The sequence below is a fragment of the Spodoptera frugiperda genome, chromosome 15 (assembly GCF_023101765.2).
Source record: "Spodoptera frugiperda isolate SF20-4 chromosome 15, AGI-APGP_CSIRO_Sfru_2.0, whole genome shotgun sequence".
Taxonomy (NCBI): domain Eukaryota; kingdom Metazoa; phylum Arthropoda; class Insecta; order Lepidoptera; family Noctuidae; genus Spodoptera; species Spodoptera frugiperda.
Window position 1 is genome coordinate 13,975,888 of NC_064226.1, and position 27,684 is coordinate 14,003,571.

General features: G+C 35.1%; 4 protein-coding genes across 20 annotated transcripts in view; 2 read left to right on the top strand and 2 right to left on the bottom strand.

The window, feature by feature from the left end:
* LOC118277654 (DNA-binding protein Ewg) overlaps positions 1-15,065 on the top strand; it is a 19,809-nt gene extending 4,744 nt beyond the window's left edge. For 2 of the 8 annotated variants that reach the window (XM_035596559.2, XM_035596552.2), the window contains exons 4-14: positions 287-411; positions 603-776; positions 1,689-1,851; positions 2,123-2,235; positions 2,809-2,925; positions 4,153-4,290; positions 4,625-4,747; positions 5,100-5,235; positions 5,558-5,676; positions 9,186-9,314; positions 13,314-15,065. In XM_035596559.2, coding sequence (XP_035452452.1) covers positions 287-411; positions 603-776; positions 1,689-1,851; positions 2,123-2,235; positions 2,809-2,925; positions 4,153-4,290; positions 4,625-4,747; positions 5,100-5,235; positions 5,558-5,676; positions 9,186-9,314; positions 13,314-13,355 — 1,379 coding nt within the window. In that variant the 3' untranslated portion in view covers positions 13,356-15,065. Of the gene's footprint in view, positions 1-286; positions 412-602; positions 777-1,688; positions 1,852-2,122; positions 2,236-2,808; positions 2,926-4,152; positions 4,291-4,624; positions 4,748-5,099; positions 5,236-5,540; positions 5,731-9,185; positions 9,315-13,313 lie in introns of those variants that run through there. The other 6 variants (XM_035596566.2, XM_035596571.2, XM_035596577.2 and 3 more) reach the window with 6 other exon arrangements.
* A 759-nt stretch (positions 15,066-15,824) lies between these two features.
* On the bottom strand, positions 15,825-17,254 carry LOC118277736 (cytochrome c oxidase subunit 5A, mitochondrial). Its single transcript, XM_035596652.2, has 2 exons — positions 17,042-17,254; positions 15,825-16,327 (listed from the first exon to the last, which is right to left on the bottom strand). The coding sequence occupies exons 1-2, from the start codon at positions 17,173-17,175 to the stop codon at positions 16,006-16,008; spliced, it is 456 nt and encodes a 151-aa protein (XP_035452545.1). The 5' UTR covers positions 17,176-17,254; the 3' UTR covers positions 15,825-16,005.
* A 561-nt stretch (positions 17,255-17,815) lies between these two features.
* Positions 17,816-20,020, bottom strand: LOC118278409 (bifunctional arginine demethylase and lysyl-hydroxylase PSR). Its single transcript, XM_035597598.2, has 3 exons — positions 19,848-20,020; positions 18,513-19,216; positions 17,816-18,409 (listed from the first exon to the last, which is right to left on the bottom strand). Exons 1-3 carry the CDS (start codon positions 19,918-19,920, stop codon positions 18,026-18,028), a joined length of 1,161 nt encoding a protein of 386 aa, XP_035453491.2. The 5' UTR covers positions 19,921-20,020; the 3' UTR covers positions 17,816-18,025.
* Positions 20,021-20,277: 257 nt separating this feature from the next.
* Positions 20,278-27,684, top strand: part of LOC118278332 (kinesin-like protein KIF2A) — a 51,732-nt gene continuing 44,325 nt past the window's right edge. For 5 of the 10 annotated variants that reach the window (XM_035597552.2, XM_035597558.2, XM_035597542.2 and 2 more), the window contains exon 1: positions 20,287-20,726. In XM_035597552.2, coding sequence (XP_035453445.1) covers positions 20,666-20,726 — 61 coding nt within the window. In that variant the 5' untranslated portion in view covers positions 20,287-20,665. Of the gene's footprint in view, positions 20,727-27,684 lie in introns of all 10 variants that reach the window. The other 5 variants (XM_050698644.1, XM_035597541.2, XM_035597540.2 and 2 more) reach the window with 4 other exon arrangements.

Sequence of the window (27,684 nt, forward strand, 5' to 3'; positions counted from 1 at the left end):
TTTTGCTACTCTTAGAACATCGCTTAATAGTAGGTAGCATTTAGTTTGCGACATTTAGCATTTAATTACCTACAAAAATATGACAAAACTCGTTATTTTGGTTAGTTATTAATTAAGTTTCCAAATTTTTAAGACAACAACTGTGAAATGACAATTTTGGAACTTTTAAAATTAATAGACAATGATCATCATATTGAATTGGCCTAGGTGGAATCATCTTAATATTCTGCAGCTGCATAGTGCTTGTTCCCCACATTCCAAGATTTACAAATGTCTGCAACAACAGGTCCGGTGGGCATGGCTGCCGCAGCCGCTATCGCGTCGTCGAAGAAACGCAAGCGGCCGCACTCATTCGAGACCAACCCGTCCGTCAGGAAGCGACATCAGAATAGACTACTTAGGAAACTCAGAGTAAGTCCTACATAATATTAGGAACATTCGAATAAACAGAATCTTCTCTCTCATGGCACTCTTTTTGGGGATACCTGATTAGTTTCGAGCTATTCCCGGGGCCCATAACTATAAACAGCATATAACGACGGCATGCCGCCGTCTTTAATTTAATGTCACGATAGTTACATCTTCTTTACCATGTTACGCAGCAAACAATAGAAGAGTTCGCGACTCGCGTGGGCCAGCAGGCCGTAGTACTAGTGGCGACCCCTGGCAAGCCAAATACCTCATACCGTGTGTTTGGGGCGAAGCCTCTCGAGGACGTCGTACGCAACCTGCGCTGCATGATCATGGAGGAACTGGAGAACGCACTCGCACAACAGGTAAGTCGGTTTCTACAGACCTCTTTACACTTTTACTTGTTTATTTGATCTTCGTATCGGGTACATAGACTATATTTTAAAAGTAAAAAGCATAATATCTACTATTAGAAAGATGTCATAATAAAAGTCCGGGTTTTCACTCTTTTGTAAAGAAACTACAAAATATGATATTATTTACATAATATCCCTATTGTCCATCTTAAAATCTAGTTAAGTATGGTACCACTAAATATTAAAAACAGACTATTTAATTTTTTCTCCTTTCTAAATTCGTATTTACAGCTTTTTTATAACATATTTAAAACTTATTTAAATTTTTCTGTTACTTTATAATAAAGAAAGATCTAATGTTATAAATAATATCTAATTCAAATACTTATTTTTGTTTTGTGTCTGTTTAGATTAAACTCTGTCCTAATAACATGATCTTTTTTGGCTTCAGTGAGTTTGCCATGGCTTACACTGTACACTAGAAAAACAATATTATTTTATGGTTACACTTATTTCATAGATTAATAGTTTTTCTTAGAAATATGTTTTAATTCTTTTATTTAAAAATTCACTGAAGCTATTTTTATTTTTCTAACTTATTAACTTTCTTTTCTATGTTTTCTCGTCACTCATTTAGAATATCGCACAGATAATCCCCAAAAATATTACTCTACGAAGTCAAAAATAATCTGCGTTTCTGCGATAGCCTAAATGAGCCCTTTCAAACATACACTCTGACTTCTAATGAAATAGAATTATTTAAAAAATAAAATAAAAAAAATATAATTCATATACGTTTCGGACAAAACTGGACACCCAATCTGATAGTGTTCAAGAAAATCTATCGAGAGAAGTGAGTGTGTATGTAGTAGTTAGTGGTGTATGTGTACGTATGAGTATGAGCTATATAACGAGCGTCAGTTCGGGCTGGGCGACGGGCCGCAGGCGCCGGCGCCGCCGCAGGAGGATCCCTCGCTGTTCGAGCTGCCGCCGCTCATCATCGACGGCATCCCCACGCCCGTGGAGAAGATGACGCAGGCACAGCTCCGCGCCTTCATACCGCTCATGCTCAAGTACTCCATGGGTGAGTTCACTACTATACTTTTTATATATACTCCATGTTAAGATACAAGAACAAAGTCAAAAACGCTTTCAAAATTGAAACTAAATGTTAGGAAACTTAAAGTAAATAGTGACTTAAAATCTTCGTTTACTATGTGAATAGAATCGTAACTTTTAACTTATTATATCAACAACTTCTTACACTAAAGAAATGTAATGTTTCATGGTCTATGTCCACTAGTTATCGAATTTACCAATCTATGTACAAGTATTCATAACATATGTGTTTCCAGTGCGAGGGAAGCCGGGTTGGGGCCGCGAGTCCACGCGACCTCCGTGGTGGCCCAAGGACCTTCCCTGGGCCAACGTCAGAATGGACGCTCGTACTGAGGACGAGAAACAAAAGGTACAAAATTAAATAACTTTTTGAAAATAAATGGTTAACAATTTATTGAGTAAATTCCTTACAAATTTTTGTGCTTTTTTCGAATTTCGTTTACTTTTTCTGGTGTTGCGATCAGCTTACAATCAGATGCGGATCATCTGCTCATTATTCCATAAAAAACCTACAGAACTTGTATAGATTAGATTTGAGATTTTGTACTACAATGTAATCTATAGGTGAGTGGTTAGTGGTTACATCTTTGGGCAAAATCACACTCATTGATAAAGATGAATCATGCATTTATGCTGATTCATAGATGATGCAATGGGAATTTTGAGATGGAACTTAATTTTTGACCAGTAGTTGAATTTGCGAGAATTCATGCAATGGGCAAGGCAATCAATATATTAGTTAATACCTATACTTAAATATGATTGAATTCTGTCTGTTTACCACTTCTGATAAATGTTGTGTCTATTGTTTCAATTCCTATGGGGCATACATAATAATATGTTCAGCAGTGGATGTTTTATAGCTTCACTAATTGGCTTATCCTGATGGTGTATTTACTAATCGCCTATGTACATCTTACAGATGTCGTGGACTCACGCACTCCGTCAGATCGTGATCAACTGCTACAAGTACCACGGCCGAGAGGACTTGTTGCCCGCCTTCACAGAGGACGACGAGAAGGGACCTTCTACACAACCCGTTAGTAATCCTGCTTACCTCTTTTTACGTAACTTAATTGTTAAATACGTGTCTTTAAGTCCTCCATTTTCCACATCATTTGTTACCGAAACTGCAGGCCGGTGTTGAATGGATAATAGAATAGCCGATCGACGGATATCGGGTTCGATTCCCGGATCGGATGTATTATTGCGATTTTCGATTACAAAATTCTCAGTTTGATATAGTCACCAATTTGCCACACAATATTATTATATGGCACCCTTATAAACCTGTATTCAGTTTTGTCTCTTCGAAGATTAAAAGACTTCGAATGATGGATCCAGTTGATCGATTATGATTGCGATTTGAGAAGATTTATTGCTACCTTCCAATAAATACACAAACAGTACAATAAAGTATAATCGTAATAATCATAAATAACGATAATTAACATTATCGTTTGCGTCATTAGATTGTACTAGATCACAACATATTCGGTCCGGCGTATTTATTTTCGTCAAGGCTATGTATTGGCTTAGCACACTCATTAAGCTGATCTACTTAGTTACTAAATCTTCCTAAATATTACATAGTGCTGTTTTATCATGTCCTATAGGGTTTCTGTTAGTCTAACTGACGGATAATTTGTCAAAATATGTGTCGGTTAAGTTAACAGCATCTTAATTAGGTATTGAAAGAATAGGCGCTTTATTTAACAACGTCTATTTATTTCACTTCGAGGATTCATTCAATGTATAAGTTAGTAGTCAAAGTATTTGCTACCTACACACACAAAACTAGATCTGTCTCTGAATATCTATTTAGTCCATAAAGTATATTACGTAACACTGACACCTATTTTTACGCCTAAATAAGTTATGTACGTCACCACGACGCCGACATTCAAGTCGGCAAACTAAAAGTTACGCCCACACTAGGATTAGGTTGTTATATTACGTCATCCGATATTTATTCCGATTTAGACCAGACAGGGAAGCCGAAAATAGATTAAAGGTTAAAATATAGCCTTTATGTGCTATTGTTAGTAAAACATATAGTTTTTGGAGGACTTAAGACTCGGTATAATACAACTTGTATTTTACTAACCTTTGTAAAATGTCTAAATTATATTTACTGTTCACTAATGCTAACTCACATGGAATGCTGCCTGGATTTGGTAATCTCTTTCATTTACTATATATGTTTACAACTTTGTCACACAAAACCTTTGGGATATACCTTTTTGGTAAACGGTCGACGGTATAGATATCGTCCTGTATGCCGAGCGCTGCCAGTAACTCGTCATCTAGTTCCACATCTGCAGCGCGTAGCAATCAGCAGCAACAAGCAGTGCTCACGTCACAACAAGTCTGCATCGATCAGATGACCCTCGCTGATGTTGATGTACGGACTTTTTTATTACAGTTTTACACTTTTTTATTAGTGAAATGATTTGTGGAGATTGTATTTGTTAAAAAGACGCCGATTCTCATTAACCTAGTATTTTAGTGAATTAAAATTTAATTAATGCATGGTTTGACGTCTTTAAATACGATTAAGTACAGCGACATAACGCAGAAAATCATGTGAAGTGGTGATTTGTGTTTTATATTAGGTTTTGTGTGCATCCATCATCGAATATTGCATGCAAACATCATGTTTTCTTTCCTATACTTTCCGACAATTGTGAACTTGCACCAGTTTTCTTTATTTATTTTATTTTATTTATAAATCCCAGATGTCACAATACGCGCCTGCTGTTCTACAAACAATCACGAATCCGGACGGAACCGTGTCTCTCATCCAAGTCGACCCCAGCAATTCCATCATCACATTACCTGACGGCACTACTGCGCAAGTTGTAAGTTTTACGTTGATAGTATACACAAACTATATTTTAAACGATAAGAAGAACAGAGCAAGTGCAGCAGAAAAACGCCTAAAGCCGGCAAGGCACTTGTACTAAACTCTTTTATTTGGAGTTGCGGTTGGCCATTAGCGGCACTATTTACTTACCACCAGATAAAAATGTTCACTCGTTTGTGCCCTCTTACTCCAATAGCAAATATTGAAATTGTAAAATGCGGCTACTCGTTTCCTGAAAAAAATTTGCTCGCTCACGCTTAAACATTATTACAAACAACCATAGAATAACTGAAATTCAATCATGTTTGAAATTTAAATTTTTGAGCTCAAACATGTTTATTTTATAGATTCACAGCGGCGAAGGCGGAGCAGGTATACAGGCACTAGACGGTGACGGCGCGGTGGCCGTGGACCTCAACGCAGTGGCCGAGGCCACGCTCAACCACGACGGACAGATCATACTCACTGGGGAAGACGGACATGGTACGTGTCATCCTACTCAACCTATAGTCTATGTCTCATTCAACTACTAGTCAATATAATTATGTAATTGAAAAATGAGGGAATGTACTCTGAAAATTGATGTCGAAATGTGAAATGACTCGATGCTAAGCTTTTGACGCTATAGCTAGTTATTTAATCAGCTTGCATTGCAATGCTATAACTAAAATATACAGACAAATAGACGTTCTCCTATTATTTAAAGTTATATTTGACGTAGTTTGAATGAATGTTAAATACTCGCCCAAAGCAAGTATATGCTTGCTTCTATTATTTGAAGATATTAGTCGTCGTTACGTTGCAGGGTATCCAATCTCAGTGTCGGGCGTGATCACGGTGCCGGTGTCAGCGTCGGTGTACCAGTCCATGGTGGCGTCCATGCAGCAACAAGATGGCGGCGTCTGCGTCGCGCCGCTCGTACAGGTGCGGCCCAAGACTGAACCACAAGACATCGACGACTCGCTGCATGTCGCATAGTGTACACTCCTCACACGTTTGCGTATACCCCGCCTCAACTACTCATTGTGTTCATTCACTTGACTATTTACACGAAAGACTGTGTTAAAAGTAGTAATTCGTGTTAAGTCTAAAATTGTGCTCAATGTATTGTAGTAGCCTTGCCCTATAAGTACATGAAATGTTACATAATTATGTACTTATTTGCCTACCTTTTTGACCTGAGTCAAAGTCAAGTTAGTGAGTACTTGAGTGGTATATTTTTTGTTTGCCAAACCGCCTAGATTTGTTTGCTACTTCGATTTCTCTCAAGCTATGACATTGTTTGCTTCACCTTCTTCAAAAGGCAATAGTTTGAGTTTCTGTTTATGTATGCATTTTTAGTTTTAGCCGCGAATGGTTGAAACTGAATAAGTTAGTCTCGATTTTTACGATATCATGAGTGTTTGTCTGAAAATTATGTTTGCTGGTGCTAATTTGTGGAAAATTAAGTTTTGTTACCACAAGGGCAAGCAAACTGAAATAACAGTACTGATATGACTTTAAAATATTTATAAAACGCCGCAAATTAGCGTTATTTACTACTAAAGTACTGATGTTAAAGTATATAAGACCTAAGTTATTATTTAATTTAAAGAAAAACGTCATAATATTCGTCCAATAGTGCAATATAACAAAATGCTGCCAAAATATTATCTTTACCCAAAGAAAACATACTATAAGTATAAAATATTATAATAAATTATTTACAATTTTAATATTATGTATGTAGGACTTAGTTCGAGAATGCGTGCCATTAGAGTGTTGATAAAATAAATAAAATGTCCTAGAGACTTGTGATATTTTTGTATATAGAGGATAAACAATATGTTTGTCGATCTCGAAAGTGCTTAAATAAGCATTTAATGTTTATAGTTTAGTCATTATTGTTTAATTCGAGGCTCCCTTAGCAAAGTCAATTGAATATAAGCCTTTACAGTAGGATATTGTGGATTATTTAACTATTTGATTTGTTGTCTAAGTTTATTTCGTGATAAAAGAGATGTTTATGGATATATCTTAGTACTGCATAATAGTCTTGATTTTCATAGGAATCATGACAAGGATACAACACTGCCTAAAGTTTGTTTTGACAACAAAAATACAAGATTAAGTACATAATTAATAGTTCCTTTACACCAAAAGTAGAAGATTCGTTCACAATACATTTATTGGGACAAAGATTAACTATACATTGACAATTTTCTTAATAGGTAGATAGTTTTAATTTATAATTATGTTGAATGTTTAGTTAAATTCGCTTGTCCGTGTCGATACTTACGTCTCTAGTATTATAGTGTATACCTTGCTTTACTTGTAGTTTATTACGAACAGTGATTTTTTATATTCGAAAATTGACAAGTATGATATGCGTGTGTTACCAAAGTGTATTTTAGTGAGCTAGCTACCAAAATTGCATGATTGTTTGTTTACTCGATTTCATTCGGGAAGGGTATACTTTATCGATATTTTAAAAGTTTATTACAACTCTACATGAGTACTTCAAGTACCAAAAGTCACAGTACTCTTCCTGGATAGAAGTCTATAGCATATTTTTTTTATTTGCCTTATTATATTAGTCGGTAAATGCAGTTCTCATAAATTCCAAATTTTATTGTACATTATTTGCAATTGAACAAAAAATATTGAAATAAAGCTACACAATTTTATTGTGTAACTAATTGAAGGCATTTACCGACCAAAATGGCCTAGTATTAATATATTTATTTTGCACTTTGTGCTTGTTTTATTCCACATTATGTTTTGTTGCCTCCAACCTAGTTATATGCTGATCTTGTCAAACTAAATATTCTTTATTTTTTATTATGAATGTGTGAGATTTGTAGTGCTGGAGTACCTTATGTGCTATGCTAGTGAAATTTTGTAATATTAAAAGTTAGAAATTCATGATTCTATAATAATGTTCCAAACAAATTGTGAATTTAATATATAATTATTTATTTTATTATACAATTTGCCATAATATTATTGTAATATGTGCCAAAGATAACGCGATTACATTATAACATTACAATACATAGTTCCTTATGTAAAAATGTATGAGTATTCCTCAAGCTTTCTGTTTTAAAGTTACATATATTTCAGGGTAATTTATTATAAAGATTGTATATTGCAATGTTACCAAGAGTACAATATCCTATGCTTTGTTCATGTACATTTTGTTTTAAAGGTTTTATTTTCAGTTGAAGCTTGTTATGTTTTGTGTAGTATTGTTATTGTAGTCTAGTGCAACACCGACACATGCTTTTTGTATTAGCACATCCCCAATGTCCCAATCCCTAAAATACCGACAACGCACTTGTAACTCCACTCTGGTGTTGCGGGTGTCATAGGCGGCGCCGATGGCTTACCATCAGGTGATCCGGCAGATCGTTTGCCGGCCTATGCAATTTTGACAATCAGTGAACAATACGTTCCTCCATTCTTCTTTACCAGAGGCCTTAGTACGAGTTTGTTTCATGTGACGAAACGAGATCGCGTTCGGCACTCTGGTTAGTTGGTTCATTCGCGCCCGGCCAAACAAGGCACCGAACGTACTCTCGTTTCGCTTTCGTTCAACGTAAAGCAAACTCGTACTATGGGTACACACAAACACAATTTTCTTTCATTTCATTTCTCAGGCCCTTTTCATTCTTATTCTATTAAGTATTAATTTTGTCACTAAATCCCTTTTCAGTAGATAGTTCATACCTTAAAAGACACATTATCTTTTATTTATTAGTAATACATTTTTTGTAGCAGAGTTGTATATGCTTGCCATATTTTCAGTATTATCGTGTCTCAGTGTTGCATTAGAGTGAATTATTTTATCCTTAGTTGACGTGTGCGAGTGCCGCCGCAATAAATATGTGAATGTATCGTCTTGTTTTATTTGCACGACTTGAAGCTTTATTCACTGTATGTAGCATGACAGGTGTGTATTCTCTTTTATTTTGATTTACTACGCTTTGTTGAGCTCACGTCTGATGTGATTTGCAAAATTGGACTTTATTGTATTTGTAATTATCTATAATTTTTGAATGGTTTTGCACTGACGTGTTTTCAATGTCCTCATGTTGGAAGGCTGACATCAACCATCTATGGTGGTGTGCTGTTGGGCTATCAATGTGCGGGTTTACGATTATTTTGCTATGTCGCGGCTAGATCAGTAACCTATCTGTCTGTAGATTTAAATACAGATGCAAGTAGATCAACTTACTACAACGTTTTCATTGAATTTTCGACTTTATATCACAAGTTTAAAGTTCTTAATAATTTAATAGAAAAGAAGCGTTTGTACTAAAGGTAGAATTTGATACGGACATACATAAAATGTACATACAGATTAGTTATTATACTGACAGTTTTAAATTGTTGATATGAACTATGGAAAGTTATTGTAAGAACTAATGTGCGACTAATGATATATGGATCAGAACGGTGAGGGCTTGGAGACGATTTCCATGGGCGGCGGCGTCACGCAGGTGATGCTGCAGGGCGGCGAGGGCGCGCAGGTCTTACAGGTGCTCAGTCTCAAGGACGCTACTGTACTCACCAAGGCCATGGTAAGTTATCAATTACTTCTATTATAATTTCCTTTGTGAAAGGTAATGAAAGCCAGCCAGCTTAGTTCTCTCCCCTAAACTTTAAGAAGTGTAATTTCGGTCTATCATCCATAACTGCCATTTGGTTTCGATTGTGGTTAATATATTCTTTTGAATTTTGATATTGATACATCAAGTACGTATGTCTACTTTTAGCTTATCTATGAAATAATCTTCGTTTATTTATCAGTTACACTGGTATGCCGTGTCGTACTGGAATACTAGGGCACATTGCCCTACAATTATATCGCTCACATTATCGTTACTGATAACTGATAAGCTATAAGGAGAGCAACCGTCCACGTGCTGTGATTGCTAGACTCAGCAGCCCCCGCCAGCGTGACAGCCTTCTGGCTGCTGTTGGATTCTTCAACAAAAAACAACCCTCTGACAAATTGAACTCACGACACTTGGGTATTGCTGGTAACCGAGTACCTATCTTTGTCAGCGAGCACTTATGCCCCACTGGCAAACAACTGCACGCAGCTACACGGAAACTGGCCAAGGAGATGTCTTATAACTTTGTATGGATACGCAACGGTCGAATTTTTGTACGAAAGGATATCCATTCGAAGTCTATCTATATTCGCAATCATGATAGCTTAAAGTTAATGAAAACAAGTGACGTCACAATGTAGGTTTAAGTAGATTATGTTTGTATTGGTTTTTTATATGAATGTTCTTGGCGTTGATTGTATTCGTAATGCTTGATATTTACTATCAAAATGTACGTGGAATGAGGACTAAAACTGATGATATTTATAAAAATATTTTGCTAACAAACTATGATATCATTGCATTCACTGAATCTTGGTTAAACACTAATGTAATTAACGGAGAGTTCATTGACCCGCGGTACATGATACATCGAAGAGACAGATTAAGTTCTAAAATATCCAAAAAAGATGGGGGTGGAGTTATGATTGCAGTCAATAATAAAATTAAATCTACTAGAATGAAAAACTGGGAAAGTGATTTGGAAGATTTATGGTTGTCTATTGAGTTAAATGTTAACAATTATAATAAAAAATTGCTCGTTGCGTTGTATACATGCCGCCGCCTGTCAGACTGGATTCTCTTCAATGCTTCTTAAATAATGTAAATAATGTGCTAAACATTGTCGATGACGTTGTGATTCTTGGGGATTTTAACCTGGGTTTTATTGACTGGAACAGGAGAGACGATGACCAACATCTCTCACCCTTGAATTATGAAAATTCACTGGGTTACTCGCTCGTGGACTTTTTGTCAATTAATGGACTCCACCAGTTCAATTCCTTTTATAATACCGACCGTAAGATTTTAGACCTTGTAGTAAGTAACATATCAGAATTAACAGTTACTAAGCCTGATGACCTGTTAAGTAAGTTAGACGCCCACCACCCAAACTTGCTTGTATCTGTTCCGATTCCAAACGCGAAACAATTGGTTACAAATTATCGATCCGGATACAACTTTTTTAGGGCTGACTATGAACAAATTAAAACTCATCTTAAAAATATAAACTGGTATGATACCTTCCATGAGTGTGTCAATGTTAATGAGAGACTTAATGCCTTCTACGTTGTGCTGCAGAGCGTTATAGATAATTTTGTACCCAAATACACAAAGAAAAGGTCTAAGTATCCTGCTTGGTATTCTGATTCACTTATCAGAGCTCTGTCAGAAAAAGAGAAATTTAGACAGAGATACCGCAAGTATAAAAATCCACGTGACAAACTCACCTTCGAGTTGCTCCGTAGTCGCTGCCATACTTTAATAAATAACTGTTATAACGCCTATAAATGTAAGATAGAAAATGATATTCCCAAAAACCCCAAAGCTTTCTGGAGGTACATAAAAGATAAACGCCGCGGAGAATCTTGCATACCAGCTGACATATGTATATGAACGATAAGGTAGTTAGCAGTGGTCCAGATATCGCTAACCTTTTTGCTGATCAATTCGTCTCTGTTTTCAGTCAAAACCCAACTACTACTTATAATAATACTTTTAATCGATTCCCTGGTACTGATTCAGTCATAAGCACTATTAAATTTACAGAAAATCAAATTCTTAACAAACTTAAACTAATAGATGCATCAAAGGGTGTTGGGCCAGATTCTATACCACCATTATTTGTAAAACGCTGTTACCGTGAGCTTACCTTACCGTTGCAAATTATTTTTAATTCTTCCCTTGCCGAAGGAATCTTCCCTGACGCATGGAAATGCGCAAGAATTGTCCCGGTTTTTAAAAAAGGAGATCCTGCAAATGTAAAGAACTACCGCCCTATTTCTATATTATCATGTTTTTCAAAGATCTTTGAGTCTCTTGTTTGTCCAATCATTACTCGTCACATAGATAAAATTATCTCACCAAGTCAACATGGCTTTAAAGCTGGTCGTAGCGTAGAGACAAACCTTGTCGAGTTTGTCTCTGATGTGACGTTAGCTCTTGACAATCGCTTGGAGGTGGATGCCGTCTACACGGACTTTAGCAGCGCATTTGACAAGGTTGACCATTCGTTACTCTCTAAGTTAGAATACAATGGTGTGACTGGTCAACTTTTGAACTGGTTTGCATCTTATTTATCGCGTAGATCACAGATTCTTGTTGTTAATGGCTATGAATCCTACCCATACTATGCTGACTCAGGAGTTCCCCAGGGTTCTCATCTTGCTCCAGTCCTGTTTATACTTTTCATTAATGATATCACTGACCAAATCCATCACTGTAAATACCTGCTATTTGCCGACGATCTCAAAATCTACAGAACCATAACTTCGCATAATGACTCTGCCTTAATTCAGGAGGATTTGGATAGAATAGAGCAGTGGTGTAACCTGAATCACATGAAACTCAACATACAAAAATGTAGTCATATACGATTTACAAGGAAAAAACAATCTAATAGTATTTCATATAATATAAGGGGACTTTTATTGGAAACTGTAGATGAGGTTCGTGATCTTGGCGTCATCATGGACACTAAAGTTAACTTCAGAAGCCATATCGATAGCATTGTTACAAAGTCGGCACGGCTTCTGGGTTTTCTTAAGAGGAGCACCAGAGGGTTTAGGCTGGTGAGAACAAAGATTGTTTTATATAACGCTTTAGTTCGTAGCCACCTAGAGTTTGCCAGTGTAGTATGGAACCCGCACTACGCAGTACATTCACAAAGAATAGAAAGCGTCCAAAGAGCCTTCACAAAGCATTTAGCATGGACCTTCGGTGATATATCTCCCCGGTGTCCATATGAACAACGTCTTCAATGTTATGGTATGGATACTCTGCGCAACCGTCGACTGACGCAAGATCTTATGTTCTTTTATAAATTGGCAAATAACAAATTGGACTGTGGCAAACTAATAGAACAAATAGGTCTAAGGGTGCCTCATAAGTTGCCCAGATATCCCATAACACATCTGTTCCATAGTCGAGTATCTAATACGAACTTAGGTGTAAATTCACCTCTCAATAGGCTCGTTCGTGAGATTAACTCCTTGACAAAATCCGCCCCAGATGTAGACGTATATCATGACTCTATGAAAGTTTTTAAGGCCCAGGTCCTTGAATCCCGGAGGTCGCAGCTCACAACTTAGTTCACAATAAAATTTTACTGTATTAGTAATTACGCTAAATTAAACTTGTTAATGTTAGGTGATTGATCTCATTTCATTTTTTTCTGTTTATTGTATTAAGTTTATTTTTTTTAATTTTGTTATTGTGATTTAAAGTAGTTTATTTCTAAAAATAATTCATATTCTCTTAGTTTTAAGTTATCACTTAATATTAAATGTTGGTTAACCTATAATTGGCGACTGTATAAGACCAAAACTGATATGTATTTATTACTGTACTTAATATTATGTATACAGAAGCTGTTGGTAAACCTATATTAATAAATAAATAAATAAATAAATAACTACATCAAAGGATTTGAATAACCCTATACGCTTATAATTCTGTTTGTTACAGCAAGTAAAAGCGGAACGTGACGCTGTAGTAACAGATTCCTAGCTGCTAACTCTGGTGGCGAGCTCGCCGCCGCCTGACGGAGCCTCGGACTGCCCCGAACTGATGAACGACGTGACATAACCCCCGCGGCATCCACCCACTCTACACTTCCACGAACACACATACAGACAACGGACACTTATACGAAGCGGCTCGGAAGGCGAGGCCTAGCTACTCTAATTGTTATTCTAAACATAGAGGCATCATCTAGTGTTGCAGTCAACGTAAACAAGTGAATTAATAAAAATAGTTAATTAACTATAGTGACCATCGGCATTTGGCGCTACCGCCGCGCATTTATTCAGATCGTACTACTCAAACGGAATGTTAGACATGCGCGGCGGCCGGCCGAGACATCAAGTACGGCATAGCAATCGAGTCCAGTGATGTCGGAGTGATTTTGAATTTTAGAAATAAATTTACCATTATATTAGACTTAAATTTTGCCATGAAATGGGATTTAATTTATTTAAATTATTTCATCGTAACTTATTATTTATTGACGTGAAAAGTAAGACTAATTTATTTTTAGAGATGCAAATCTACGTATGGTGGGGAACAGATTTGTGCAATACCTAATTTATATACCAGCCGCGTTTATTTTGTATAGAACTCCCGTTGCGATAGTAAGCAGGTGCACTAGTGCCAGGAGGTTCATATAGTAATCGTATACATTCCTGTAATATTACAAGCGAGTTTGTTGTGTACATTTGTTGTTTATGTTTAGTTTGTCTTTTGTTTGTTATACACCAATCTATTTATTTAATCTAGTCTAAACCAAGTCAAAGCAACCTATTCTAGTCCGAGTGAATATATTTAAGAACTTTACCAAAACTTTTCTATAACATAAGTTTTGTAAATTAATGTAATTTAACTTGTCCTCTGTAATGTAAATTCGTTTAAAGAAACAATATTATAATTCCTGCGCAGGGTTACTACATAGATGACGACGTTAGTGTTTATCGGTGTTTAAATCTTAGGAATGTAAAGACTTCCACTTTTGTGAAGTCACTACGAAAATAAAGGTAGATTAATAGGTAATATTGTCCAACGTTGTACATCTGGTTTCTTTTCAGTCAGCCTGCTCATAGGATTCTCAATGTAATTCACATTAAATTTAAATAACCGATTCGTTGCGGATGGCACGACAGACGTGCCATCCAATTTTTTACATATGGCGTATGACACGCGTTTCGTGTCATTTTTAAATGTCTTTTATCTCGCTCAAATCGAAAATAAATACAATTCAAGGGTAAACAAGAAAAAAGAACATTTTATTCTGTACATGGCTGATGGCACAATAGGCGTGTCATCAACTGATATGGCGCTTGACACGACTGTCGTGTCACGAAATATTTGTTCGTCGCCACGCTTAAAAGTGCACCAAAATGGGCGTCGCAACGAATCGGATAAGGTTTATAGTCGAGACTATAACTTAAGGTAGAGTTCATAGAAAAGTACAAAAGTGCAAAACTATTATGATGTGCGGAATAATATAGTTGTTTTTTATAAAACACGAACGAATAGTACTTACCTATTTATTTATTCAGATTTGTTTTATTTATTTTCCATATTTTATTTTTGTTTTATTTACCAAAGAACGTTTAAGTTTTGTCCTCTAAGATAGCACAATTTTGTTGTTAAGTACAATTTGTGATTGTAAATAATGGTATGACTGTGTGAATATGGCAATCATTAAAGTATTTACGTACATTTCCTTGTTTCAATTTTTTCCTGTTATTCTTACCTTATATTATTGAACTTATTTGTTAAATTAAATAAGTTCGATATACAATGTTTAAATAATAAGTTTTTATTAGCTTAGGGCGGCAAACAAGTAGATGGATCGCTTGATGGTAAGCAATCTGCGCCGCCCATAAAAAATCACATCACTAAAGGAGTTACCAAGTGGGTTTTCGGCATTTTCAGAATATGGGTGATTCTGTTTTTCAGAATATGGTGATGGTGATATCTTGTACTTAAAGAAACTATATTTACGGACATTTTATGAAATGAATTTAAGACAAAATATTCAATTTGTACCACCGAGTTGTTATCCCTGTAAGTTGTATTACCGATTGCTCAACTAAAAGGCGTCTGATCGATAACACGGTGATACATACTTGAACAAACAATCGATCCATTTGGTCCCGTGTATTACCGATTGTTTTGAATTGTGTATCAATTGTTACAGCTAGTAAGAATTGAACTGAGAATCAATGACAACATTTTCTTAGTGTTTTTAAAACAACTCATCGTTTGTAGGTTGTAAATTACATAATGGATACCTGTATGTGTACAAGTAACATATTTAATTTGGTTAACCATCATTTATTTTTTTTATAAATTATTGAGTCACTACAAGAATAATGAGTTTGTAATGCTATAATTCTTTATTGATAAATACAACATGTATGGACAAGGAATTGTATAAAAGGGGTGGTAGATAACATATAAAATGAAACAACTCTCAATGTTATATCATATTTGTTCTAATGTTTCAACATTAGACAAGCAGGTCGATTTTAGAATGATGGACCAAGAGTACTAATAATTGAAGACGCAGCTTCCCACAATTAAAAGTAAATAAAAAGTCGACAACAAAACTATTATACAAATTCTCTACAGCTTATTTTGATATTTAATGGCGACCTTACATGTCATAAACATTCTCTAAAGCTAGTTCTGGTTTGTCGTAGCCGAGCTCCTCTGGAGTTTCAATGCCAAGCTCTGATAATGTGGGCTTAATTTCCTGAATGATGTAAGGGTAGATTTCATTGACTTTGTTACCGCACTTGTCTTTGCAGGCCTCAATGAACCTAACAGCAAGAGCGTAGTCATTCACTCTCCTGCACGCATGCAATGCTGCCTTAATGATCTTTGGGTCAGGGACAAGGTCCATACCGCACAAGTCATTCATGCCTTTGCGGATTTCCCACCCGTCAATGTCTTTCCTGTTGAAGAATTGTTCATATCTGGAAAGAAAAGAAAAATATTTTTAACCTTTTTTATCAGTAACTTAATATTATATTTTGATAATGTTCCCATACATAATTTGGAGATGAAACAAAGAACCTATTTATAATGATTTACAACAAATAGTATGGTAATTACCAGTCTATTTTACTAGTAATTTTTCCAAGTAACATTCCCATTCATAAATATTTTATTTATTCAGTGTTGATACCTTAGGTTGGCCACATTGTACAATGTAGAATATAGAGAACACTTAAAATACCACTGTAGTTATGATAAGTTATCATAATCAATATTAATCTAAAACCTAAAATACCAGAGACAGTGTCTCTATGAAGGACAGTACATGAATTATTACAATAAGATACCAATAGTACTGTGGCCTACATAAAACTAAAATCAATACTCCAGCAATTCATTGGATCTTATTTGTAAAAGATTTTGGAAAAAATATATTCAATTTAAAGTAAAACTTTCTATGAATCACTTGGTCAAAAAAACTAAAACAAACTATTGATTATGAGGTTATCAGTCTAAAAAAATGTCCATTTCAAATCACACCCAAGAAAATTAATTATGATTATAAAGTAGATAGAAAATTATACATGTTGCACGATAACATACTATTGAAATCAACTGAAAATAATAAATCACCGACAAGAATACTACAATTTTCAGTTACATAACGTCAAAATTTCCGACAAGGGTCTAACCTGCAATCGAATTCCTCATCGGATTCGACGGGACCACCATGCGACCGCCGCAGGGGTACGGCGCTGATCCTTGCCGCCGGCACCAAGGACTTTCTCAGGACATTCACAAGTGCCCCTGAAGCTGATTTCAACATTTTGATCAGACGTTACACGGGAACTTCAGCAAGGATAACAAATGGCTGCTCAAGCATAGACTAAAAAATCTGAGTGCCAGTCGCTGCGTCTGACGTTTCTAGGGATGCGCATAAATTATTGATTTTAGTCTTTTGTCGGTGTCATAGACATTCAAAGTACAATATCGATTAGGAATTGAAAAAAAAATTATATATTTACATAGTCACTTTAAAACAGGCATTATTTTTATTGAATTATTTCTTCCGCTGTTTTTTCTTTCCCCAGTTAGCTTGGGTCAGAAAAGATAAAAGGGTTGAAGTAGCACACAGAAATAACTACTTTATGTAGAAGCAAAGCAAAGGCTCGGAAAGCGTTAAGATTAAGGAATTTATTCTTATGCTTACTAGATATTTTATAGTAAGATTCTTTACTGAACTATTGTCTTGATTTTTCATTTACATAACAGGTCCAGCTGTATGACCAGTAGCGTTTTGTTTATTTGAAACTAATAATGTATTTTCGCACAGGGCCCAAACTGTACCTAGTAATATGTTCGCTCGCGAAGATTACAAACATGTTCTACGAATGTGAGCTGTATCTAACTGCATACGATATTTTATGTTTATAATAAAGGGCTTGACAATTAAAGAAACTTGCAAAATGTTTGATAATACTTTATTCATAAAGAATTGTGTTGTCAGTTTAACAAAAGAAATATACTGTTCACTATGAAAACAACAAGTAAAAATTTTATTAGTTATTATATCTAGTAATACAAAACAGGCTTACACTTATGATATTTGATATTACATCTTTATGAATGGTATCAAGGTTGATTACCTATGCAAATTGTAAGGCGCTTTGGTCCTTTTACATTTTTCTTCTTCGTTTTTTCTTGTGGGCAGTGATGCTTTCCTGGCCACTGTCTTCTTCTGAACTATCCGAAGAGCTGCTATCACTATCGCTACTGGAAGAACTACTATTAGATGAACTGTCTGAGGCTACACCAGTGCCCTGACTTAGGTCCATGCCACTAGCAATCTTGTATAAATCAGGTTCTTTGGTCTCCAGTACTTTGATCCACTTTTTGGAGAGTTTAGGGCGCCCGCGCACTGTTTTGTGCCAGACCACTGGGAAATTGGTTCGGCTGCAAAAGTTTTGAGTGACAGCCACTGTGTCATCTAAGTTGAGCACAACATGCCACCAGCCTCCTGGTACAAACACTGTCTCTCCCGGTTTTTGAAGAATTTCCACCTGAAATAATGAGTCATGTTATTAACAATTAAATAAATGATCATCCTTTTGTAAGAGACTCCACAAAAGTGTAAAATTCAAAGTTATTAAAATAAATACATACCGGTTTAAATTCTTTGGGCCAAGTATCTAGCTGAGTCTTAGGATAAATAAGTTTGAACCATGTGACAGCTTCATCTCTTTGTTTTCCACCCATTGCTCCAGTCACCTTTATCAATTCTCTGGGAGTTTGGGTTGGGAATAAGCACCATCTTTTATGACCAAACACCAAAGCATTCCAGGCACTTGTTCCAAGAGGATCTATGTGGATGCCAGTACCAGAACGCTGAGGTCCCATCACAAACCAGCGATATGGTGGCCTCCTTTCCTCACCACAATATTTAAACAAGTCATCCCTAAAATACAACGGGACATCATAATCTTCCAAAAGTTTCTTTCTCCTCACATGCTCTCCAAAACTGCTATCAAAAATATAAAGGGGACTGTCATCAGTCGTTGTCCTCATGTACTCTACATAATACTTCATCTTCATCTTAACACTGTAACCCTCATTGTCTTCCCCGCATTTAAATTTCTGGTTCCTATACTTTTTGGCAAGTCTATCTAAAGTCCATTTATGATTTGCCTTCCAATTTGTCTGTACATTAGTTATAACTACTGGTTTGTATATTTTTTCATATTTCTCTATAAATTCATCTGGAGACACTTCATTTTCGCTTATTCTGTCAACATTGTCATTACACTTGAGGAATTTATCAAAGTTTGTTGCATACTTTAAGGCAGTCCATTGGTACTTGTCTGCTAATTCTGTAATAGAAAAAAGCTAAGTATAAACATGTGCCTACTAAGTAACCAGATTGCTAATAAAATTTTAAAAAGTTATGATCTTTATACATGGTTCTGTTAACATTACAAGTACACAACTGATCTTTCAAAGGGTGGGGTCAAAGACAATATAAAGAAGGTAGTAAGGTAAAAAGATAAAAATAAAGGGTTTAATGTGTACTCTCCAAATGTTTTTGATACAGAAATTACAAATATGGAAAAGCTATAGTGTTTAGGGTACATTTATTGATTATATTGTTTACCTATGATTTACAAGCATTAAAAGAATATCAATCACTAAAATAATACAGTGCAAATTCTAAACAATTTATGATTGAATTTTGTCATTAAGTCGTGATGCTATGTAATTTAGCATCAAGGCTATAACAAGCCCGAATACAGTAAAGATAACTGAAAGCCACGCTTTCGAAGATCATTCTAGAATATGTTGATTTATCCCTTGTAAGGTACTATTAGTATTGGTATATCGGCGATTCCATGTATTTGCTCTGACAATTATTGAATCTCGTACAAAACAAATATTTAACTACAAAAATGCTTGCTAACGAAAGTGTGTCAATTAGGCATTATGGTGCATATACGGTTAACTTACCGGGTCTAGCCTTCCTTTTAACTTCCTTGATACGTTTTTTGGCTTTATGAGACAGCTTGAGTTCACTGTCCATTCTATTTATATTAAATTATAATTTAGTTAAATATTTAATTGCTATGGAACCTAACTTTAGCTATTGAACAGCGTTGAAATTGACAAATTAATTGATTGACAATTTGACAGGCAGCTGGGCGTGTTGTCTATGCCTTCTTAATTTTTTCTTAGTGATGGGGCTTTTGTTACTAATTTAAGAAATTCTGATAAAAGTATTTCTCTAGTGTTATTATTAATAAGTTTAATTATAATAAAACAACGAACCAAATAAAGTTAATATTCAGTTAGTGGAAAATACAATTACAGTTAAATGAATGATAAAGATTTTTTTGTAATACAGCAGTTTTTTATTATTTTTTATGGCTGGCAATGATATATTTTCGTTTCGTCGCATTGGCAAACTCACAAAACTGATAATTTTAGAATTTCGCGTTTCTTTTAACCGAAATAATTTGAACATTTCTGGTTTTTGCAGTTTTTATTTACTTTATATCTACATTTACAATTTTCAAATCAATCGCATTCTTTTAAAAACCACGATTTTAAAGTGATTGATTTGACTCTTGTAGTGAAACAAATTTCAAACGTTCCAGTCTGAAGTGTGTAGCTAGCTCGATATAACTGTCAATCTGGGTGTAGAAATTTATTTTGTAATTTTCACCGGTTCTCATGTGTAATTTCTCAATGTGTTAGACAATTTTTGAACAAAGGTTCTTCGAGAAATAATGTTATTTAGTGTATGTGGTGCTTAAATTTGTGCAAAAATGGATGACGGTACAATAAAGATTCAATCCGGAATTAATATCAACATAAAAAGAACAGATGGTAAGTGCTATCGTACTAAAATATCTACAATTGGTGTGTATTTTCACTTATTTCGTTGGTGGAGACTTGTTTGTCCGTGGTGCACAATGCTGCGGTCGATGACTTGAGGGTATCTTATGATTCATTTTGAAGGCTTGAGAGCTGCTTTTCCCTGAAGGCATTGGCACTGAATTTATTTGGCATATCCGTTACTCAATTACCTGATACAATAATACTTATGAAAGTGAAAACAAATGGTTTGCTTGAATCATAACCAATTTTCGTAGTTTATACTGTACCTATAAGATAGGATTGCACATCCTGGTCTGGTAGTAATTCTAATAGGAGTTGTAGAATAAAGTTATTGAATATATGCTCACATTATGTATTTTCTAGAGGTATAATTGTAAATATATATCATATTATGCTATCATAAAGATGTATTTCAACAACTAGGAAATCTATTTTCAATTTTTGACTCATAATATTAGGGAAATGTTAAGATAAAACATCTTTATGCATGTTACCAAAAATATCCTTGCGACTATGAATCATGTTTTGACACATATTCTATGATAAAAATATGACTGTACTTCTGTATAAATCCAAACATGTTAATACATGTTTTGGAATATCTTAAAAGTCTCTTGCCATATTAACTGAACATCAAAAGTGTATGATATTGAAAAAGTAGCATAAAATGAAATGTTATCAAAATGATTGATAGCATAATATTGTCTCTATTAAAAATGATTGTAAACAATTTACAGTACTAATCACAAACTGCTAAGAAACATTTTAATTTTATTGATTCAGTAAAAGTGTAGTGTTATTTCAAGATGTATTGTAGAAACACTGGATTGCTGAATATTCAGCTATTTTCATATAAATCAATTCTATGTTAGATTTCATTGCAGAGATGCTTCAATTTTCTGTATACATAAGATCATCACAGATCGCTTACCATCAGATGACACGTCTGCTTGTTTGCAACCTATCTCATAAAAAAAGCATTTTAAAATTTTTACTTACCGTTTCTCTCACAACACTCAAACTTCAAAAAATTTTATGAAAATCCATTCAGTAGTTTTTGTGTTTATACCGAGCAGACAGTTTCGGCAGAGAACTTAGTTCTATAAATTGTAAAGACAAGTATTCCAATGGCCGTTCCAGTTCGAACTTACATTTATTACAGCATCCCTAAGAAAAGAATATGCCATAAATTCTGCAATATGTGGGTCCAGTTACTGTTATTTTCTACCCTTCAGGAACCACTGGTCAATTGACAGACAATCCACATTTATTATATTATTATTGTTTACTAATCACAATGATGTCTGTCTGAAAGAATTTCTAAACATTCAACTTCAGGTTGCAGATATTTTCTTTCATAAAATTATAATTCTCATTCAGCTTCCCATACTCCCATTTATAATCTTGCAGTCCAGTGATTTGTGCAATAATTTTATTTAATTATCATCCAAGGTAAGCGTTAGTTATTTTATTCAATACAAGTTTCTTAAATTCCAAATAAAAATGTGAATTAAGAATAAGAATTGGGATATCAAGGAAAATACAGAATTCAGGTTGACTAATGATGACATTCTGTAGACATATTTGTTCATTGATTTACTTTTATGTAAATCAGAATTCTGTATTCTAAGAATTCAGTTTTAAAGTGGTGATGCAATCAATAGTTACTCATGAAATATAACTACAATGAGGTAAAAAACATTGATTTTCACAATGTTCTCCAGAAATGTTTTTGTGTATCTGTATCTTGTGGTCTGTAACTTTATTTACCATGCTTGTGTTTTGAAGAGAGTATGTACCCATATCTGCCATCTTCCCTGTCTTTAAAGGCTCCGTAAGAAAACCTTGGCATTAACTTTATAAAACAATTTCCGCATTTTCATCTGAAATTCCTTCTGCAAAATCGGTTCATAAAAACCATGGCTAGCTGAAGAGTTTACCATTTATTTTAATACAATGATGGCGTTGGGGCGGCGACTGCGCGGCCTTGTTGTGTACCGCCAGCTCCATATACGGCACGACCGGCGCACGCGCCGACCGCAACGACAGCGCGAGACGATTGTGTTGCCATTAATTGCTTATTACGAACATAGTTATAAAAATACCAGCAGCAAATTTTTGCCTTTAAATTATGTCAAATGAATTAATTTGAATATTAATTGTAAAGAATTCATTAATTTATCTACCATATAATATTATACAACACAATATGATTAATTTTGCGAGTAAAATTAACACAGACGCGTCTATCAATTTGTCGGGGGTCGTAGGTCATTTGATCTGTAACGGCTAACGTTCAGAAATCCTTGTTTATTATGTAGGTTAAACAAACGTTTCCATTTAACAATTTGTCATGAATGTGGGTGTAAGCGCCAACTGCCACTTCGAGTCTCCTATTTCGATTTCTTTAGAAACGATCCATTGGTTTTATTTGTGTTCTTTACACATAGAATTGATTCATCATCATATTATTATGTCTTTAACGTAATTTGATGGGGTTCAAGATTTGCCAAAAGTTGTTACCTACCTATTTATCTAGTGTAATGCGGCAAGCATGCTGCATGCACCACAGGAAGCCATCAATATTGCCCGTGTGCCATGCATGGCAATAAATACGCAAGGTTACGACCAACTCGCTCAACGTGCCGTCCTCGGTAAACTTTGATGGTGATGCCGATTTTATTTCTATTCCCACTTCAGTTTTGGGCTTTGTTTTAATGTAACCAATTTATGTAACGTACTTCGTAATACAGACTCGTGAGAAAAACCTTTTTATCTTAGGTAATTGTATTTGAAGCTACTACTCTTTGCCTGTAAGTTACCATTAAAAATATTTGCTATTCAATCAAGAGGAAAGAAAAATACGATACGATCCATGAGAACATGTTCATTTTACGTTCATGTTCGTGTCAAACCACTTCCTAGTCGCCCACGAGCCCGTCCAAGGTTGCGCTGTTGGTCTGAGGGCCCCTATCCACTACTTACAAAATAATGAACAGCGATTTGTTAAACTATGATACCTTATGATGAATTTGATACCCAAAAACTACTACCGCAAAACATCATTCTCATTCCAATTAGGTACCTACTACCCATGTCATGTGGAGACACCCGTTAGATATTCACATTTTCACTCATGGTTCCCATCAAGTACCATAAGCCCATAGAAAGCCTAGTTGAAGAGCGTTAACATTCTTTCTCGTTAAGGATTTCAATCTCGTCCGCGAAAGCGACACTCTGTACTGTATAAATAACCACGAGCAAAAGTCCCGTCAATTCTCAGTTAAACGTTCACCTCCAAGAAGTTTCTTTTGAAGCCTCAGTTTGCTGCACATCAAAGAGCAAAGCCACGACCCTGTTCCTTTATAAGCTTTTAAAAGACCTTAATTATGCCAACTGCAAAAATCTGCAATTTCAAAGCAGTTTCTTTCAAATGGTAGGAATCTTTGTAATACATAACTTCTGGTATATTATGTCATGATATGTGACCGTGTGTTTATTATTAAGCGTCGATACATCGACTGAGAAATAACACATCAAGGTCCCCAAATGGTACGCGTGGCAACGCTGCCGCTGCGAGCAAGTTGTGAGTCATTGTGGAACGGCTTCCCTCGCTCGGCGGCTGACCGACATACGAAACAAGAAACTCGACGTAACAGTACTATCAACGTTTTTGTAATCATAGACTTTAATATTGTAAATAACTATTAAACTTTTCTAGTCACACTTTTTAGTCCTACTTTTGAGAAGATTTTTAAAGAGTTTCTAGACTTGTTGTTAAGTCTGATCGGATTTTAGATAAATGTATAGTTTTTTTTACCAGTAACTAATTACCAAAGAAGTGTTTGAACGTTTTTTACGGGATGCAAGAAAATGATTATCAATTGATTTTTGCCACGTGATGCAGTATAACTTGGTCTGACTGAAATGACTCCCAAGATTCAAAGTATATTCGCATTATTATTTTCTTACGTAGGTGTCTTAAGTTTGATATTCTAGTCTTGTTACAATAATGCAATGCGCCAACGCCAGTCAATCTATTTTAACTGCTAACTTCACGAATCATATTTTATACTAGGTGACTTGTTGTGAATGCATTTAATGTTGCTTTATTCTGTGAATTATAAGATTTATAACTCTTGCGCTTGTCAACAAGTTTGCTTTTTACAGGTAAATGTGCTAGTAAATCATTTTACTCGCAAGTATCTACAGATATGCATATTTAGTCAAGTGATGCAGAGGCCTCTTCTTGCCAATAGTTAATTTATCTTGAGATCAAGCTTGGTAAAAGTTATCAGTTGCGTTAATGAATTATAAGTTCTAAGAACCGGGTAACAAAGAAAGAAACGTGAATCTCTTTAATCACGAAAACTCATTCAATTAGTTAGTGTTTGTCCAAAACGTCTAGTTCGCAAACAATCTCTAAAAAATAGGCTAAGATCCGCACCATTTTTATCGGGGAATGTTCCCAGAAGAGTAGCAGCCATCGTCAATACTTTATCCAAAAAAATACAGGCCTTCTTGCCAATTGCTTACCTACATTTGAGGTCTTTGTATGCTGAAGAATAATTACGTAGCAAGTCGGTTTAGTAACCTTTACGTGTTTCGTCAATACGTGGGTGATATTGTCCTGTGCTCTAATTAGCTGCCCGCAGAGCAGCGAACGAATTGATTCCGCACGGCAATTGATGAATTGGCCCCAACTTCGCGAACTTCGTCTGATGACGTTGACCTCATTGATAATTAACTTTTTATTCGTTGATTGTCCATCTAATGACTAGATTTAATCGCATAACAGTAATTTTATAGGGTCATTGTTTCAAATAGATCTATGATTGTTTTGTGTTTCGAGATAACATAAAAAAGTAACGATGTTTATAAGTTGTGGTTGTAGGTAATTCATAATATAAATCATTATAAGAGTTCGTTAGCAAACACTAGATTTTCAGAGAGTGTGATGGATGTTTACTCAAGTCGTATGTTAGTCGATCAGCTGATAATTACTACTGCGTTTCATTCTGTTAATTGCACTACTGATTCAGGTTGAGATAAAAACCCACTTTCGATTGTACTGATGTCATCAGGAGCTCATGTAGGCGTAGTTACTATTAACAAACTGTTTTAATAAGCGGTAGTCTGAAATCTATTGGCCTAGAGATGTCGTTGTAATAAATCATAAAAGTTTGCGAAACTAAGCATTGCCAATATTTTTTGTTACACGTAGAATTATAGAGACTATTTCATCATCTGTACGGTACTCACATCGTGTCACCAAAACTCAATTAAAAGAGCCGATATCGGAATTTCGGAAGTGCGTGTATAAAATATCTAGATTCTAAATAATATTTTTTTGGAAAGTAGTCCATCAAACATTTTTGTGTAATCAATAAAGCAATCGAGGGTGGTTATTCAGGGCGATTCAATTTCAGGTCAATAGGAAATCAGCTTAGAAATGAAGCATTCCATTCTGTAAATATAATTGGTTACAAATAAAACCAGTACAATAACCGTCAAATTATCTTTGAGACGGACAATGCTTTTATTTGTGTCGTGAATTAATTAATTTGGTAAGAGTTACATTAGTTTATTGACAGATGACTCGGTCATCAGAAATGGAACGGAACTCGAGTACAGAAGACAAGCTCGTCAATTTAGGTACATGTAACTGCTAAAATTCTCTAATACATTTTCAACTTTATTGCTAGGTAATAAAGTATCTGTAACTACAGTAGTTTTTAGATTTATTGTAGCTTGCGGCTTTCTTCCAAAGATAGTATCTGTTATTCGATATCGGAGTTTCTATTCAAATAAGTATCGGACGATGTTTTATCGATAATATTGTAATGTTTTCCGTCGAATAGCATCGACATTAAGTATGCCCCAATTCCATTAGACCAGATGTTAGAATGTCTTCCAAAGAGTTCTATTTGATGAATTCTTTGTTTGATGGTCTTTAGCCATCTTTGATTGCAACCTTCAACACCCACGTAGTCTGTTGTACGTTCGTTACTCTACACCCATTGAAATCAGTAGCATTTCGATACTGGTTTATCAATATGGTCCCAATTTTTCAACTATTTCGGTTAGTGCATCGTTTTCTATCAACAATTCTCGCACTATTATGGAGATTTGGTAAGATGCATCCATTTTTGCTGTATCAAAATATTTGTGATAGACCTTTAGTCTATCAAATACCTGTATATTTGTTTTATTACCGTATGAATCGTAAGTAACTGACCTACAAGGTCGAGAAGACAGATCGTTAAGCATGACGATATATAAATGGCATTCTGTCGTTTGAAATGTTGCCTGCCTTTATCTTAAATGGAAGCCATATTCATTGATGAACTCATCTCAAATAATTACAAGATTTTTAATATTTCTATTACCGACGTTAAACATTTTCCCCGTAACTAGTTTTTGCTTAAATTAATTTTAATATTTATGAAATTGATGTTATTAATACAGTATCTTTGAATGTTGGAATTCGTGGATCGTCCATCTAATGTGTCTGCAATCTTTTCCGACGACTATACTTGTCTTTGCTTCTCATTTTATTACTCATTCTCATTTATACTCTGTGGTCTAGATTTTTAGTTAGTTTAATCATGTTCTAATATTAATTCTTCCAAACACATGTGTGTGACGTATCTAGACTTCAGTTCATCGACACAAGTCGTTATTCTCAATTGGCTGAAACAGTTTGTAGGAACAATTATCATCTTGTAACGTTGTGTCGTCCTATTTATTGACGTTGAATCATCGTTTTTCGTCTTGTTAGCAAGATTTATTTGTTTATCCATACAGTTTTAAGGCTTGCAAAGTTATTATCCTTCTAAAGTTACGAGGTTTTACGAAACACTTTTGACATCTGGTTATATTTTAAAACAATTTTGTCAATGGCAACTTAGGTAGTTGTTCTCTGTTTAATGTTTATTGAATGGCT